This window comes from Urocampus carinirostris, chromosome 18 (assembly GCF_059441175.1).
Source record: "Urocampus carinirostris isolate Australia breed hairy pipefish chromosome 18, RoL_Ucar_1.0, whole genome shotgun sequence".
NCBI lineage: Eukaryota > Metazoa > Chordata > Actinopteri > Syngnathiformes > Syngnathidae > Urocampus > Urocampus carinirostris.
The window spans coordinates 3469964-3484454 of record NC_142366.1 but is presented as its reverse complement, the minus strand read 5'-3'; the positions used below and the strand labels follow the sequence as shown (position 1 = coordinate 3484454).

The following is a 14491-nucleotide window of genomic DNA, read 5'->3' as shown; positions in this document are numbered from 1 at the left end:
GAAACAACAGTGAGCAACCATAATCCCAAGTGGGGCAAGATAATTAATTATCAAACATGTCTAAAGCTTGACATTTTACTGAGTTTCCCGCAATGCAAAATTATTTTTTGCTTTTGAATGAATTGACTCGTGTACTATTGCAAAGGTTGTACGGCCTACAAACGTCGTTTGTTCTTACAATTCTTTCACAAGATATCCATTTCTTTTTTTTTTCCTGATATATTTTGTCGCATAATATTAACATTTTTGGGGGCTTATTTAGTCGGTTGCACGATACAGAACTGTACTTAATCATATTTTTAGTGGAAGTAGAATGTGGGCAACAAGATTCACTTGATATAATTGGAAATTATTTGAATGCAACGCAAACCTTTTCTTCTTTTTTCTGTGTTTTTTTTTCTCCTTTTTTTTTTTAAATTCCTTTGAAAAAAGTCTCATTAGTTGTGAGTGCTTCAGCAAGGCACAACTACATTGCCAAGTGCTGTAAGCACAGGGCAATGTAATTGAGCCTGCGAAGCAAGCACAACTATTATAATCCCCCGAGATCTTATTAAAATTATTATATCTATCTTCTTCCGCCGAATTTTGACGGGCCTCTCCTCCCAGAGCTTTTGGAGTAGCCCAACGATTCATATACCAAAAATTCCGGCCCGATCAGGACTTTCCTGCGACGATACGGATAAGCGATACGAGTCTCTGGGGCCCACCAAGAAAAGTCCCCATCCGGAATAATGGGTTTTGAGAATCTCCCATCCGGAATACATGGGCCCATTCATTTCTATGGGTAGTCATGGAAACGAAGGCTTTTTCAGAGGTTAGTAGGGACTAAGCAGGGACTGTCTAGGGTGGCTTGAGGGGCCCCGACCAACATTACCTTTAACTATGGGTAAATGGTGAATTCCAAAGAGTGGATGCTAGCGAGAGGATGCTAACAGCTATGTGCGCCGCTAGCAAGGTGTTGGGCTGGCATAGCCAGCCCAAGTATTAGCGATGAGAGGTTGAAGCTATGCTTACTCATGCTAGCTCTAGAAACTATTGGTGACGAGTTGGGCTGGCTCAGCCAGCCCAAGTATCAGCGCAAGCTAGCTGTGAACACTGTCCGCAATGGGTTGGGCTGGCACAGCCAGCCCAAGTATTAGCGCAAGCTAGCTGTAAACACTGTGGGCAATGCTAACTTCTTCATGCCCAAAAATTTTGGGAATGGCTATATTGTAACAACTTCATATTTACAAATTATGCTAATGGATTATGTCAATGAGTTATGCTAATGGGTACATACTAAAAAGTGATGCTAACGGCTAAATGCTAACTTCTTTATGCTAAAAATTTTTGGTAATCGAAATATTTTAACGACTTCATATTAGGGTGGTCCTTAATGGGGGTCGAATTTTTTTTTTTTGAAATATTGGGCTCTGACCCCCCGCATATGTTCTTATATCGATAAAAACACACTGTGTGCAATTTTGAACAATTTGGATAATATTTAGAGGTAGCTCAACGACTTTGAAATTTCCCAAAATGGTAAAATTTTGGCAATTTTCGAGAAAAAACGGAAATCTTAACCCTATGTGTACGGCGTTTTAGAACATCCAATTTCAGTCCATTGCTTATAATTGTAACACAAGAAAAGTTACAAGTAACTTTGTACACTAGGTCTGATATAATGTGCGAAAAATCCTTATTTTTCATACCAAAATTTCAGAGGCCTTGAGCGACCTCTAAATATCCTTTGATTTTGATGAAACTTTGCCTAATTACGTTTTGTATATATTGGAACATATTCAACGGGTCAGAGCATGAAATTTTAAAAGTCGAAAAATAAGGACCACCCTACTTCATATTTACAATTTATGATAATGGGTACATGTTGATGAGTTATCCTAACGGATACATGCTAAAAAGTGATGCTATCAGCTAAATGCTAACTCCTTCATGTTAAAATTTTTTGGTAATGGCTATATTTTAACGACTTCATATTTACAAATTATGCTAATGGATTCATGTGGTTAGCGCGTGTGCAGGCACAGTTCTAAAGTCTTGGGAACATCCTGTGTGGGTTCAAATCCAGCTACCTGTGCGGAGTTTGTATGTTCTCCCCGTGCTTGCGTGGGTTTCCTCCGGGGACTCAGCTTTCCTCCCACATTCCAAAGACATGCATTTCAGGTAGATTGGTCGGTCCAAATTGTCCCTAGGTGTGAATGAGCAAGCGAGTTGTCCGTCTGCCCTGCGATTGGCTGGCAACCAGTTCAGGGTGTCTCCTGCCCACTGCCCAATGATTGCTCCAGTACCCCCGCGACCCTACTGAGGATAAGCGGTGCAGCTAATGAATGAATGAATGACTGTATTGACATTTTTAATCATTCATTGTAAAAAAAAACGGAAGCTATTTAGGTTTTATGTAATACAAGTTGTTGCTAAACCTACTTTCATTACTATTAATTGCTGGTTTAAGTGAAAGATCATGTTAGCTGTGTTGAAATTCTAATGTATTTACTGTAAAAAGGTTAAGAGAGCTATTACAGTTTTATTTGAATTAATGCATGATTAAAGATTTCTTACGCCATTTTTTAAGCTTTTACAGCAAAAAAATATCAGCTCCAAATGTTGTTTATCGGCCTCTTCTCAATACTGGACACCACCTGACGACATCTTCTCCTGGTTGAAGGCTACAGTCACTGTTCGAGTGACTGCAGAAGTTGCACTGATTAGAAGTGTATGCAATAGTATATATATATATATATATATATATATATAAATATATATATACACACATATATACATACCGTAAATTCCGGACTACAAGCCGCTACTTTTTCCCCAAATGTTCAGCCCTGCGGCTTATTCAGTGAAGCGGCTTATTTAAGTAATTTTTCTAACGACCACCAGCGGCACTCGAGTACAAAAGGTAAAATTTAGACCGGTGGATTTGTGCGCCGCGGTAAATTGCATTCTCTTGGATTATGATCGAATTGTCCGTATGACAGACAGTATGACAGAGGATAGTGATTCGTTTCAAATGTGAGGAAGACGCCCTTGAAGACGTCAATAATGAGAAGAAAGACAAGGACGGTTTACCGTGAATTTATTAATTGCGGCATGGCTTTATTTAAACAGCTGCGCTCTGAGCTTTGTGAGTGTGTTAAGAGTAGCGTGGTGGTACCTTTCACAAGCACGGTTTGGGATGAAAGTTATATTATTATTATTATTAAAGCTTTGAAAACTCTCTCGGTGTACCGTCTTCCTCTGTAAATATGTGTAACCATGTATAATATGGCCCTGCGATTGGCTGGCAACCAGTTCAGGGTGTCCCCTGCCCACTGCCCAATGATTGCTCCAGCACCCTCGCGACCCTACTGAGGATAAGCGGTGCAGCTAATGAATGAATGAATGATTGTATTGACATTTTTATTATTCATTGTAAAAAAAAAAAACGGAAGCCATTTAGGTTTTATGTAATACAAGTTGCCACTAAACCTACTTTCATTACTATTAATTGCTGGTTTAAGTGAAAGATCATGTTAGCTGTGTTGAAATTCTAATGTATTTACTGTAAAAAGGTTAAGAGAGCTATTACAGTTTTATTTGAATTAATGCATTATTAAAGATTTCTTATGCCATTTTTTTAAGCTTTACAGCAAAAAAATATCAGCTCCAAATGTTGTTTATCGGCCTCTTCTCAATACTAATAATCTTGGTATTGGCCCTGAAAAACCCATATCGGCCGATCTTTAGCAAGCAAGCAAGGCCCAAGCAAGAACCTGTCAGAATCTTTCCTCTTGTTTTCAGATTCAGATTCAGATCTACTTTATTGTCATTCTAGTACACGTGTATACAGAACGAAATGTCGATACATCTGACCCGCACAGTTTCCTTGAATGTACAGATATAAATAAAATGTTGTATTGAGTTGTAGTATTGAGTGCTAATAATATACTAAATAATTATGGCTATGTATAGTATTTTACAGTAGCGCAAATAGTGCAAGAGGAGTAGCCAACCAGATGTGCAAAATGGGCAGTCAGGTAAACCAGTCAGGTAAACAGAACAATAACACTGTAACAATAACGCTGTAAGTACTGTAAGTACAATAGTGCAGAGAAACAGATGTGCAAGGAGTGGCTAGCTATAAAGAACTGCCAGTAGTGCAAAAAGTCAAACAGAACCCACCGATGTACAGATTAGCAGCAGTTTAGATTTACTATGTGTTTGAGTGACCATTTAACAGTCTAATTGCCAGGGGGACAAGACTATTGTGGAACCTGGTGGTCCTGCACCGCACACTGCAGTACCTCTTCCCAGAGGCTAGCAGAGTGAACAGTCCATGATGGGGGTGAGAGAGGTCCCTGATAATGTTCTTAGCTTGGGATAGGCAGCGCTTCTGGCCAATGTCCTGAATGGAGGGAAGAGAAGTCCCGATGATTTTCTCTGCTGTCCTCGTCACCCTCCTCACACTACCCCAGTCGGTAGCGCTGCAGCCTCCACACCACACAGAGATACAGCTGGTCAGGATACTCTCTATGGTGCCCCTGTAGAATGTGATGAGGGAGGGTGGGGGCAGGCGGGCTCTCCTCATCCTCCGCAGGAAGTACAGGCGCTGCTGTGCCCTCTTAACCAGTGATGCAGTGTTCACGGACCAGGTGAGTTTGTTTGTGATGTGCACCCCTAGGAACTTGATGCTGCTGACAACCTCCACAGCCTTGTTGTTGATGAAAAGTGGGGCATGGTTGGGCTGGTTTTTTCTGAAGTCGACAATGATCTCTTTAGTTTTGTCAACATTCAGGACCAGGCTGTTGTCCCTGCACCATCCCACCAACTGCTCCACCTCCTCTCTGTAGGCCAGGTCGTTGTCGTCCCTGATGAGGCCCACCACTGTTGTGTCGTCCGCAAACTTCACGATGTGGTTTGTGGCGGACCTAGGGACGCAGTCGTGTGTCATCAGGGTGAACAGCAAGGGGCTCAGGACACAGCCTTGGGGGGAGCCCGTGCTGAGGTTGATGGCATCGGAGATGTTCTGACCAATCCGCACTGACTGGGGTCTGTCAGTGAGGAAGTCCAGCAGCCAGTTCCGCAGGGGGGTGTTGAAACCCAGGAGTCTCATTTTGTCTACCAGGTGTTGTGGGATGATGGTGTTGAATGCTGAACTGAAGTCCAGGAACAGCATCCGCACATGGGTGTTCTTCTCCTCTAGGTGTGTCAGGCTTAGGTGAAGCGCAGAGGAGATGGCATCCCCGGTGGAGCGGTTTGTCCGGTAGGCAAACTGAAAGGGGTCAAGTGAGGAGGGGAGACTGGAGGTGATGTGCTCTTTAACCAGTCTCTCAAAGCACTTCATTATGATGGGAGTCAGTGCAACGGGCCGGTAATCGTTGAATGATAAGATCTGGGGTTTCTTTGGCACTGGGATGATGGTGGCAATCTTAAAGCATGATGGTACTGTGGCTTGGTCTAGCGAGGTGTTGAAAATGTCTGTTAGTACACAAGCCAGCTGATCGGCGCACTCCCTAAGGACCCGCCCTGGAATGTTGTCCGGGCCTGGTGCCTTCCGTGTGTTGACCCTTCTCAGGGTCTTCCTCACGTCAGTTGAGTCCAGGTGGAGCGCTCTTTCGTCCTGATTTGGAACCGCTTTCGCTGCAGGGGTGCCATTTTGTGCCTCGAACCTCCCAAAGAAGTTGTTGAGGTCATTCAGAAAGTCTATGCTAGTGTCCTGCACAGGGGCGGTGGTTGGCTTGTATCTGGTGATGGCCTGAATGCCTTTCCACATATCCCTGGTGTTGGTTGTGGTGAGGAAACGGTCCTGGATTTTTTGACTGTGCCATCACTTTGCCAGTCTGATAGCACGGTTCAGGTCTCAGCGCCTCCTCGTCACCAGATTTAAAGACAAGGTTCCGTACCTTTAGCAGTTTGCGTATCTCAGCAGTCATCCAGGGCTTCTGATTGGCACGGGTGCAGATGGTTTTGGTATTGCTGACGTCTTCTGCGCATTTACTGATGTAGGCTGACACAGACATGGCGTACTCATCTATATTTATTTTGTTGTTGTAAGTGGCAGCCGATTTAAACATGTCCCAATCTGTGCATTCAAAGCAGTCCTGTAGTGCCTCCAATTGCCCCCTCAGTCCACACCCTCACCTGCTTCACTGTAGGTTTTTCTCTGGTCAGCAGGGGCTTATATGCAGGAATTAGCATAACAGAAAGGTGATCTGATGAGCCAAGGTGGGGGCGGGGGGCTGCTCTGTATGCTCCTTTGATATTTGTGTAGGCCAAGTCTAATGTGTTCCTACCTCTTGTAGCAAAGTTGACATGCTGGTGGAAATGCGGGAGAACTGTTTTCATGTTGGCCTGGTTAAAGTCCCCCGCCGCAATGAAAATGCACTCGGTGTAAGCGCTGGGTGGCACGTACACGGCAGTAATGATGGTAGCACTAAACTCCCTCGGTAGGTAGTAGGGTCTGCAGATCACCGTCAAAAGTTCAATGTTTCGTGAGCAGTGATTCGAGATTATCTTAGCATTTCTACACCAGTTGTTGTTGGTATAAATGCATAGTCCGCCACCCCTGCTCTTACCGGTGAGCTCCCCGCTTCTATCAGCGCGGAAAGCAGTTAGCCCCACAATGCTAACAACGTCATCCGGGATAGATGAGTTTAGCCATGTCTCCGTCAGAATTATAGCGCAACAGTTCGTCATCTCGCGGTTCGATGTAAGTTCCACTTGTAAATGGTCCAGTTTGTTGTCCAGGGAGCGAACGTTGGAGAGGAAAATAGATGGGAGAGGCGTTTTGAAGGGTTTAGCCTTCAGCCTAGCCGTTAGCCTGGCCCGACAACCTCGTTTCCTCCCCCGGTCACAGCGCTTCCTCTTTCCACTTTTCTTCGCTGCTTTGTAGGCCGCTGGGTCTTGTTGACGTAGCACTCCGAGGCTAAGTAAACACTCCAGAGTGATCGTAGAAATGAGCGTTGGATTTCCGGATGTTCGCATATCCAGCAAAAAACTGCGATCGTATGTTAATCTACAGTTTGAATTGTCTTTGTTCGCCCTCAAAAACTGAGTCGAAGACTGGGGTTTTTGACCAAAATAAGAGAAACTGTTGGGAGCAGATGCAGCCGCAGCCATACAGGGCCATTTTGAATGCATTTAATCCTATCATTTCATTAATCTAAAACACTCCAACTTCTTTGTTTAATTGCTGACATTTACACGAATAAATTCACTGAAATCTAACATAATGGCAGTAGGGGGTTGAATAAGGCCGTTTTCACGCTATGAGAGCAACCACTGTTATGCGAGAACAACGCCAGTCTGTCTAAAAACGTGACGGAAATAAGTAACGCTAATGTTATAGTCATGATTGATAGCTTTGGAGAATAAACTTTCATAGCATTAAGTAAACACAATCCAAGTATGAATATAAAACAGATTTATGATGTGCAAACCAACATTCTGATCACATTAATCCATTTTAAGATTTTGTCTTAGGTAGCAGCTTATTATGAGCGTTTTATGCGAGTCTTCCAGAGTTTTTCATAAAGTAGAATAAGACATTCATCTGATGTTTATCTGGCTTTTGAAGACAGGCTAATCAGATTTGATTTTTAGCGCATCAAAATGGAAATGGTTTTCCTCAACTTTAGCTAGCGCGGTTTATAAATTTTCAAAAAAACAGAAATAGTTGAATCCGTTTCGATCTAGCACGATACGCAACACTAGTCTTTCATTTACCATTAGCTTTCAAATTGTAAATGATAAGATTTAGCTCATTTCTTTTTTATTTTTAGTAGTTGAACTAAATACTATTTATTAGACAAGGCTTAATCATAGCCTATTTATCTTTAGAAATAAATTAAATATTTTAAAAAATAGATAATGATTGGTTTAGCTGCTAGTTTAAGTGTGTCATGCTGGTGTTCTCACAGTATTGTTAAAACAAATGCATAATTATTAGCCTTGACTTATGCTAGCGGCAGTGGCTCAGGAGGTAGAGTGCTCGTCTTGGATCAAGAGATCGCAGTTCGAATCCCGGCTCCTCCGTGTTACATGTCAAAATGTCCTTGGGTAAGACACTGAACCCCTAATGCCTCCAATAAGCAGGTTAGCGCCTTACATGGCTGCACGGCCGCTATTGGGAAATGTGAAGCACATTGTAAAGCGTTTTGGGAAGTCTTCATTGACTTAAAAAGCGCTATATAAATGCAGATAATACTACATATTTATATCTGTATATTTAAGGAAACTGTGCGGGTCAGATGTATCGAACATTTTGTTCTGTATACATGTGTACAAGAATGACAATAAAGTATATCTGAATCTGAATCTACTGATGTATTTGCTTTTGAACAGTACAATTTACCTTTTCCAACCAATTAGGAGCTAATACATAGCTTAAATGCTAAAGACATTTCAGTTTAGTGACTTCATAAATGGAAGTTGGAATGGAAATGAAGTGTACCCAAAGAATTTCCTAAAGTAATAAGTTGTATATGTAAATTGGGCCGTTATGACACTCCCGATGGTTTTATATCAATATGCATATATGTATTGCGTCGCCATTCTTTCATGTTTGTTCAGTTAGAATTGCAACATATTTCGTGCCGTGTTGTCTTTCTTGTTTTTCTTCAGTTAGTTTTTCTTCCAACATATCCTGGGTTGTCTTTTTTTCATGCTTTTGTTCAGTTCCAGCTAGTTAGTTTGCCTGCCTTATATCTCACAGTCTCGTCGTATGGCGCTCATGGAGTTGTTTGGCCCGCGAGTGGGAATTTTTGTGTGTTTTGTTCTGTTAGAGCTGGGTTGTGTTGGAACAGTATGTATTCACGTGCAAATATGTTCCCAGCATCCTCTCTTGTGTGTTTTTCACTTAAAAACAATTGGTATTCCACCATATGCATCTTATTCGTTTCATGTTTTGTTCATTTAAATCTAGTAACTGTCTCAATATCATGAAGCAGGGCTGCTAGTCAAGCCTGTGTAAGAGTGACTTTGATGTCTTTAAATTCTGAAGATCCTAGTAAACGTTGTTGTTCTGTTTCTGTATGCCATTCAAAACAATTTTTTTCTGTAAATATATCATTTTCTAAAATCAAATTTTGTGTCTACACCAATGACATCCATTTCTCTCGGCATGTGGGAGCCTAACACTACGGCTCATTTTTAATCATTCCATCAGGTACAGAAGATAGCATTCGCTAAATGTTTGCCCAACATTAACATGCACACACCCATGTTAAATCTCTAATTGAAATGTCACAGATTTAATTCAAAATCACCGTGTTGTTTTGGCACTGCAGCCTGACACATTCCTTATCACTAACTTCTATTAGAGGACCTCAACCAAGGCTCTTGGATTGTGAAACTCACGACCACTAGATAAATTTGAGTTTGACAAAGTCCTGAGACATTCCACAAACATCAATGTGTAAAATGGCATCATGACAAGAAGGAAAAAGAACATTAGTAGACTTCAGATTATACCAATTACAACCTCTTGTGCGATAATCTTATATCAGTGCCATCTGAATTAATGTCAGATACTATTCATGACCAATCAAGTACATTCAATCCATCTCATATTAACTATTGTATTTTCTATAGACAGGTGCCACTCCCAAAACAACTGTAGGTGTATTTCTTTCTCTCTCTCCCTTTTTCTTTCTCACGTGCGGTTTCTCAAAATTTTCATTCCTATCATTTGCTCTACCTTCCCCTCTCCATTTTTTCTTTGTTTCTTTCATTTTCGTTGTTTTTTTTGGTCCCTGTCATAATCTTGGTTATTTTATCTTTCTTTCTTCCAAAATGTTCCTTTCTCACTTTCTTTCTCATTTTCCCTTTTTTCTTCATCTCCCTCTATAAGCCTCTCTCTCCCTCTATTGCTCCCTTTCTCCTTCCCTCTCCCTGTCTCTCCCTCTGTCAAGTCCTGCACGGTTGTCATGGCCCCCAGCTGGCCCCGCCCCTTGACACCGGCTGACCTGCATTTTCCTGATTACTCCTATGGGTACTTAAACCTGCCTTTTGGAACTGCCTTTTGCCAGATCATTGTTTACCCTTGTTGAAAACTTGTTGATACCTGTTTATTCTTGTGCTTGTTGGACTTTGTTGCACTTCGATGTAACATTCTGAGAGATTCCTGCAAGTTCTGTTTAATCCCGTTAAATGCCTGGTCTGTAGTTTTGCCTGCATTTGAGCCTGCTTTGTTTTTGGTCCGTTTGTGTGTTGGACAACTTTTCTTTCTCAATTAAAGTGACAAATTGTCTACGCAAATGAGTTCCAACTTCCTGATTCCCGGTCTGTTTCATGACACCCTCTCTTTGTCTCTCCCTCTTTTTCCTTTCTCTCTTTCTCTCCCTCTTTCTGTCTCCCTCTGTCCCTTTTTCTCTCTTATGTAATAGTCCGTCCCCCGCAAGTGCGCTTTTTTAAACCATCTGACTTCTGAGCTCGAATTACTTTTACACCCCGGATGTAAACATACAACTTAAGTCAGACAAAAAAATACAAGTACAAAATACAAAGTACAAGTACAAAAAGAAAAATCCCATATTTGAAAATACAGGTGACTCAATTGTGAATGATTTTCCATGTGCAGACAATAATCCTTCAGCGGCTGCTTTTGCTTTCAGGAAAGTGCTGAGGCGACTTAATCACATGACTGGTGTTTATTTCAACGGCGGAGCTCCCTACCAAATCAAGCGTAGAGTGAACTTTGACACACTGACTTATTTACTGATCATGTGAGATCTGTTGAACCTGATGGACTCAATTAAGCCTGCTTGACATAAGCAAGTGCATTTAAAAGAGGGGTTCTTAGGACTTTGTTTTCCTTGCCCCTTGCCCCATTTTTTTTTTCAAATTAGCATTCACGTAAAGGTATGTTTAGTAACAGCATTACCACTCTGGCCGGTACATTTTGCCTTGGGGGAGGTTAATGGATGCACTAAAGTCGGGTAATCAATGCATGGAACAATGTTAGGGTGGGGTTGCGGAAAGCCTTGAGTCCTTTTCTGGTGCAAAAAGAGTGCGGGTCAGAGATAACCTCAATGTCGAAAGTCTTTATCGCTAGTCACTAGCAGCCGTAGCTCCCCTCCCAACCTCTTCTGTCCTTTTTGCTGTCAGATAATCACAATTTATGTACACAACATCCAGTATTGAGTTGTTAATTAACATAGAATACATCAATTTGTAAAACAGCAAAGCGTTTTTTTTTTTTTTTTTTTTTTTTTTTTTTCAAAAACATAACTTGTTTACTGCCTTTGACAGCTATAAATGTATTTTCTAGTAAATAAAACAGAATAGCAACACAATACACCTGGGCAACAGACTTTTCAGACTGTTACCATTGGGCAGACGGTTCAGATCCCACAAGGCCCGAACAAACAGACCGAGGGAAAGCTTCTTCCCCAACCTATCAACTCACTAAACCACAGTTTTGTAACACAGTTTTAAGTGCAGTTTCCCTGTTCTAAGTGCAATACCTTAGTTGTGTATATTTTTTTAATTATAGATGTGAATACTTTTTCAATGTACTGGTACATGTATACTTTGCCAACTGGAGGGCAACCCTAATTTCATTGTGGCAACACAATGATAACACAGGTGATTTTAAACCCTGTTGACACTTTTAAAAGTCTTTTAGCTGTCTTTTCGACGTCTTTTGTGCAAATTGTGCGCAAATTGTTATCACAATCAACTCTTGGACAGAATAGAGTTTTTTCTAACTAATTCTCTTGAAAATACAGTATAATAATTAACCATTCTTTTTTGTCTTTTAAAAATAACTCTGAGAAAGCAACAATTTTTAAACATTATTACAGAAATTTTACAACAGAAATACAACAAAAACACAGACAAAGTAATTATTACAAAAAAACTGAAGAAATACTACAAAAATACAACTGGAGCACAGGTGTTGAACAGGCCCAGCAAAGTTTTGAATCTGGCACGCGAGACAATGCCGAGAGAAACACAAGGGGAAAATTAGCTACAGTTTGAAATATCTCCACTTGATGTCGCCAAAGCCAGGCACCACTTGCAAAGCAACTACAGCTTTATTCATTTCTCTTTATCTCTCTCTGTCTCTTGAACACTCTCTTTTTTCTCTCTTTTCTTTTTTATCTCTTTTCTCCTTGTCTCTCTCTCTCTTTTCTTTTTCTCTATTTCTCACGTTTTCTCTCACTCTCTCTTGTTCTTTTTTTCTCACTTTCTCTCTCTCTCTCTCTCTCTCTTTCTCTCTTATTTCCCACTCTTTCCACATCTCTCTCTCCCTCTCTATTTTATCTTTTTCAATCTTTCTTTTTTCTTTCCTTTTACACACTCTCTCTCTCACTCTTACTCACACCCACTCTTTTTCTCTCTTTCTCTTTTTCTCTCGCTCACTTTCTGTCTCACTTTATTCCTTTCTCTCTTTCTTATTCAGTCTCTTTCTTTCACTTTTTATCTGTCTTTTTCTTTTTTTTCTCCATTTCCCTCTTTATTGTGTTCTTCATTTTTCTCTTTCCTTGTTTCTTTTGTCTCTTTCCTTGTCTCTCTCTCTGTGTTTCCCTTGTTCCGTCTGTCTTTTGATCCCTCGCTTTCCTTGTCTTTCTTTTTTTCTTTCTCTTTTTTCTCCCTTTCTCTCTCTATCGTACAAGTTCACCTGATTGTGCTCTCTGTATTTCTCATACCTTTTCCCTTTTTCTCTCTCTTACTTTCTCTCTTTCTCTTTTTCTGCCTCCCTTGTTCTCTCTCTTTCATTCTCCCTTTTTCCCACTCTATTTTTTCTCTTTAATCAACTAGTCTGGCACCTTGAGATTTTTTTTCTAGCATGTGGCCCCCAGCTAAAATGAATTTGACACCGCTGTACTAGAGTAATACTATTAGACAAAAAGATCACTACAGAAATAGTACAAAAAATACGACAAAAATACATCTACAGCAATATTATTAAAATACTAAAGGAATAGTGAAGGAATACTACTATGGAAATACAACAAAGATATTACAGAAATACTACAAAAACTACAAAAATACTTTGACATAAATACTACAAAAATACCATTGTATTTAGGACTGTAAAACAAAAATACTTCAACAGAAATACAACAAAGGTACTGCAACAGAAAAATAACAGAAGAAATACTTTTGGGAGGTCTTCATTGACTTGAAAAGCGCTATATAAATGCAGACCATTTACCATTCATTGTGAGTATTTCAAAACCAATTTGATCTGAGGCACACTTCTGGGGTTATTGGTTCAAATCCAGCTATACCAGCCTTCATGAGCGGAATTTGCATGTTCTCCCCGTGCTTGCGTGGGTTTCCTCCGGGCACTCCGGTTTCCTCCCACATTCCAAAAACATGCATGTCAGGTTAATTGGCTGGTCCAAGTTATCCCTAGGTGTTAATGCGCGAGAGAGTTGTACGTCCCTGTGTCCCTTGCGACTGGCAGGTAACCAGTTAAAGGTGTCCGGTGCCGACTGCCCAAGGACAGCTGGGATGGGCTCCAGCACCCCCGCGATCCTACTGAGGATAAGCGGTGTGGGATAACGGATGGATGGATAGATAAACTCCTGATAGTTGCCCAGCCCTGATCTTTAGGTTTAATCCCCCCGATGCAAAGAACCAACCTGTTCTTTTCGCTTCTGCCATCGTCCACAGGGGCTTTCCTCCACGATCTCGCTCTCATCCTCACTCTCCTCCTCCTTCCCCTCCGATCCCGATTTCCTCTCCGGGACGGACATCGTCATCTTCACGCCGGCTGCGGAGCACGGAATGCGGATCCCCCCCCCCTGCCTTAGTCAGTGTATTCGGCTGAGATGAGACCCACGCGACGACGCTTTCCCTCGGCTGGCGTCTCGCCGTTTTCCGTCAGTGTCGACGCTTCAGAGCTTTACGGTTCGGGAGAAGGGCCGCGCCCCCTTTGTGGGGGACCCAAAAAAAAACAGAAAAAAACAGACACACTGGAAGAAATTGTAGCTTAGTTAAGGGGGAGCGCTTTTTAGCCTGCCCGGGACGACACAAATGAAGCGAAAAGGCTTGCAAAGGAAGCCTGGAGAGGCGTGGGTCGCATGGTTATCCGGTTTTTATGGACGAAGGTTAATGTCGCGCGTCATCTTGATAATGGAGACGTTCGTGTGCGTGAGGCGTTAGCTTCCAAAGCTGACAAGAAACTGAGTAGGGCGAAATTACCGTAACGGCAGGTGACAACGAGCACGGGAAAACGCCGTCGAAGGGTAAACATACGGGTATTTTTTAGGAAATCCGCTTACTTTAACATAGCGTGAGATGCATTCTTCATCCGGGTGCTATGTAGAATCTAAACAATTAAACGCCGTGTTGTTGAGTATTCAGAATATCACATTTGTTTTTAGCTTTGAGAGCCCAGTTTGGAGTTTCCAAACCTTCTATTTCACCCGATCATTCATTTAGACTTTTTACAGCATTTCATCATTCAAGACTTCATTTGCTTTTGATAATAAAAAAATATTTAGTCGAAACAAATATTGCAGCATTGCGGTTAAATGAGATTATCGACGTG

At 41.4% G+C, this 14491-nt stretch overlaps 1 protein-coding gene across 2 annotated transcripts in view; it reads right to left on the bottom strand.

Annotated features, from left to right (window-relative positions):
* LOC148348045 (nuclear receptor-binding protein 2-like) overlaps positions 1-14141 on the bottom strand; it is a 45578-nt gene extending 31437 nt beyond the window's left edge. Inside the window, exon 1 of one of the 2 annotated variants that reach the window (XR_015847568.1) lies at positions 13581-14141. Coding sequence is in view for 1 of the 2 variants with exons in the window: in XM_088322177.1 (XP_088178303.1) it covers positions 13581-13700 (120 nt within the window). In the remaining variant the exon portion in view is untranslated. The remainder of the gene's footprint in view (positions 1-13580) is intronic. The other variant, XM_088322177.1, reaches the window with a different exon arrangement.
* Positions 14142-14491: the final 350 nt, after the last annotated feature.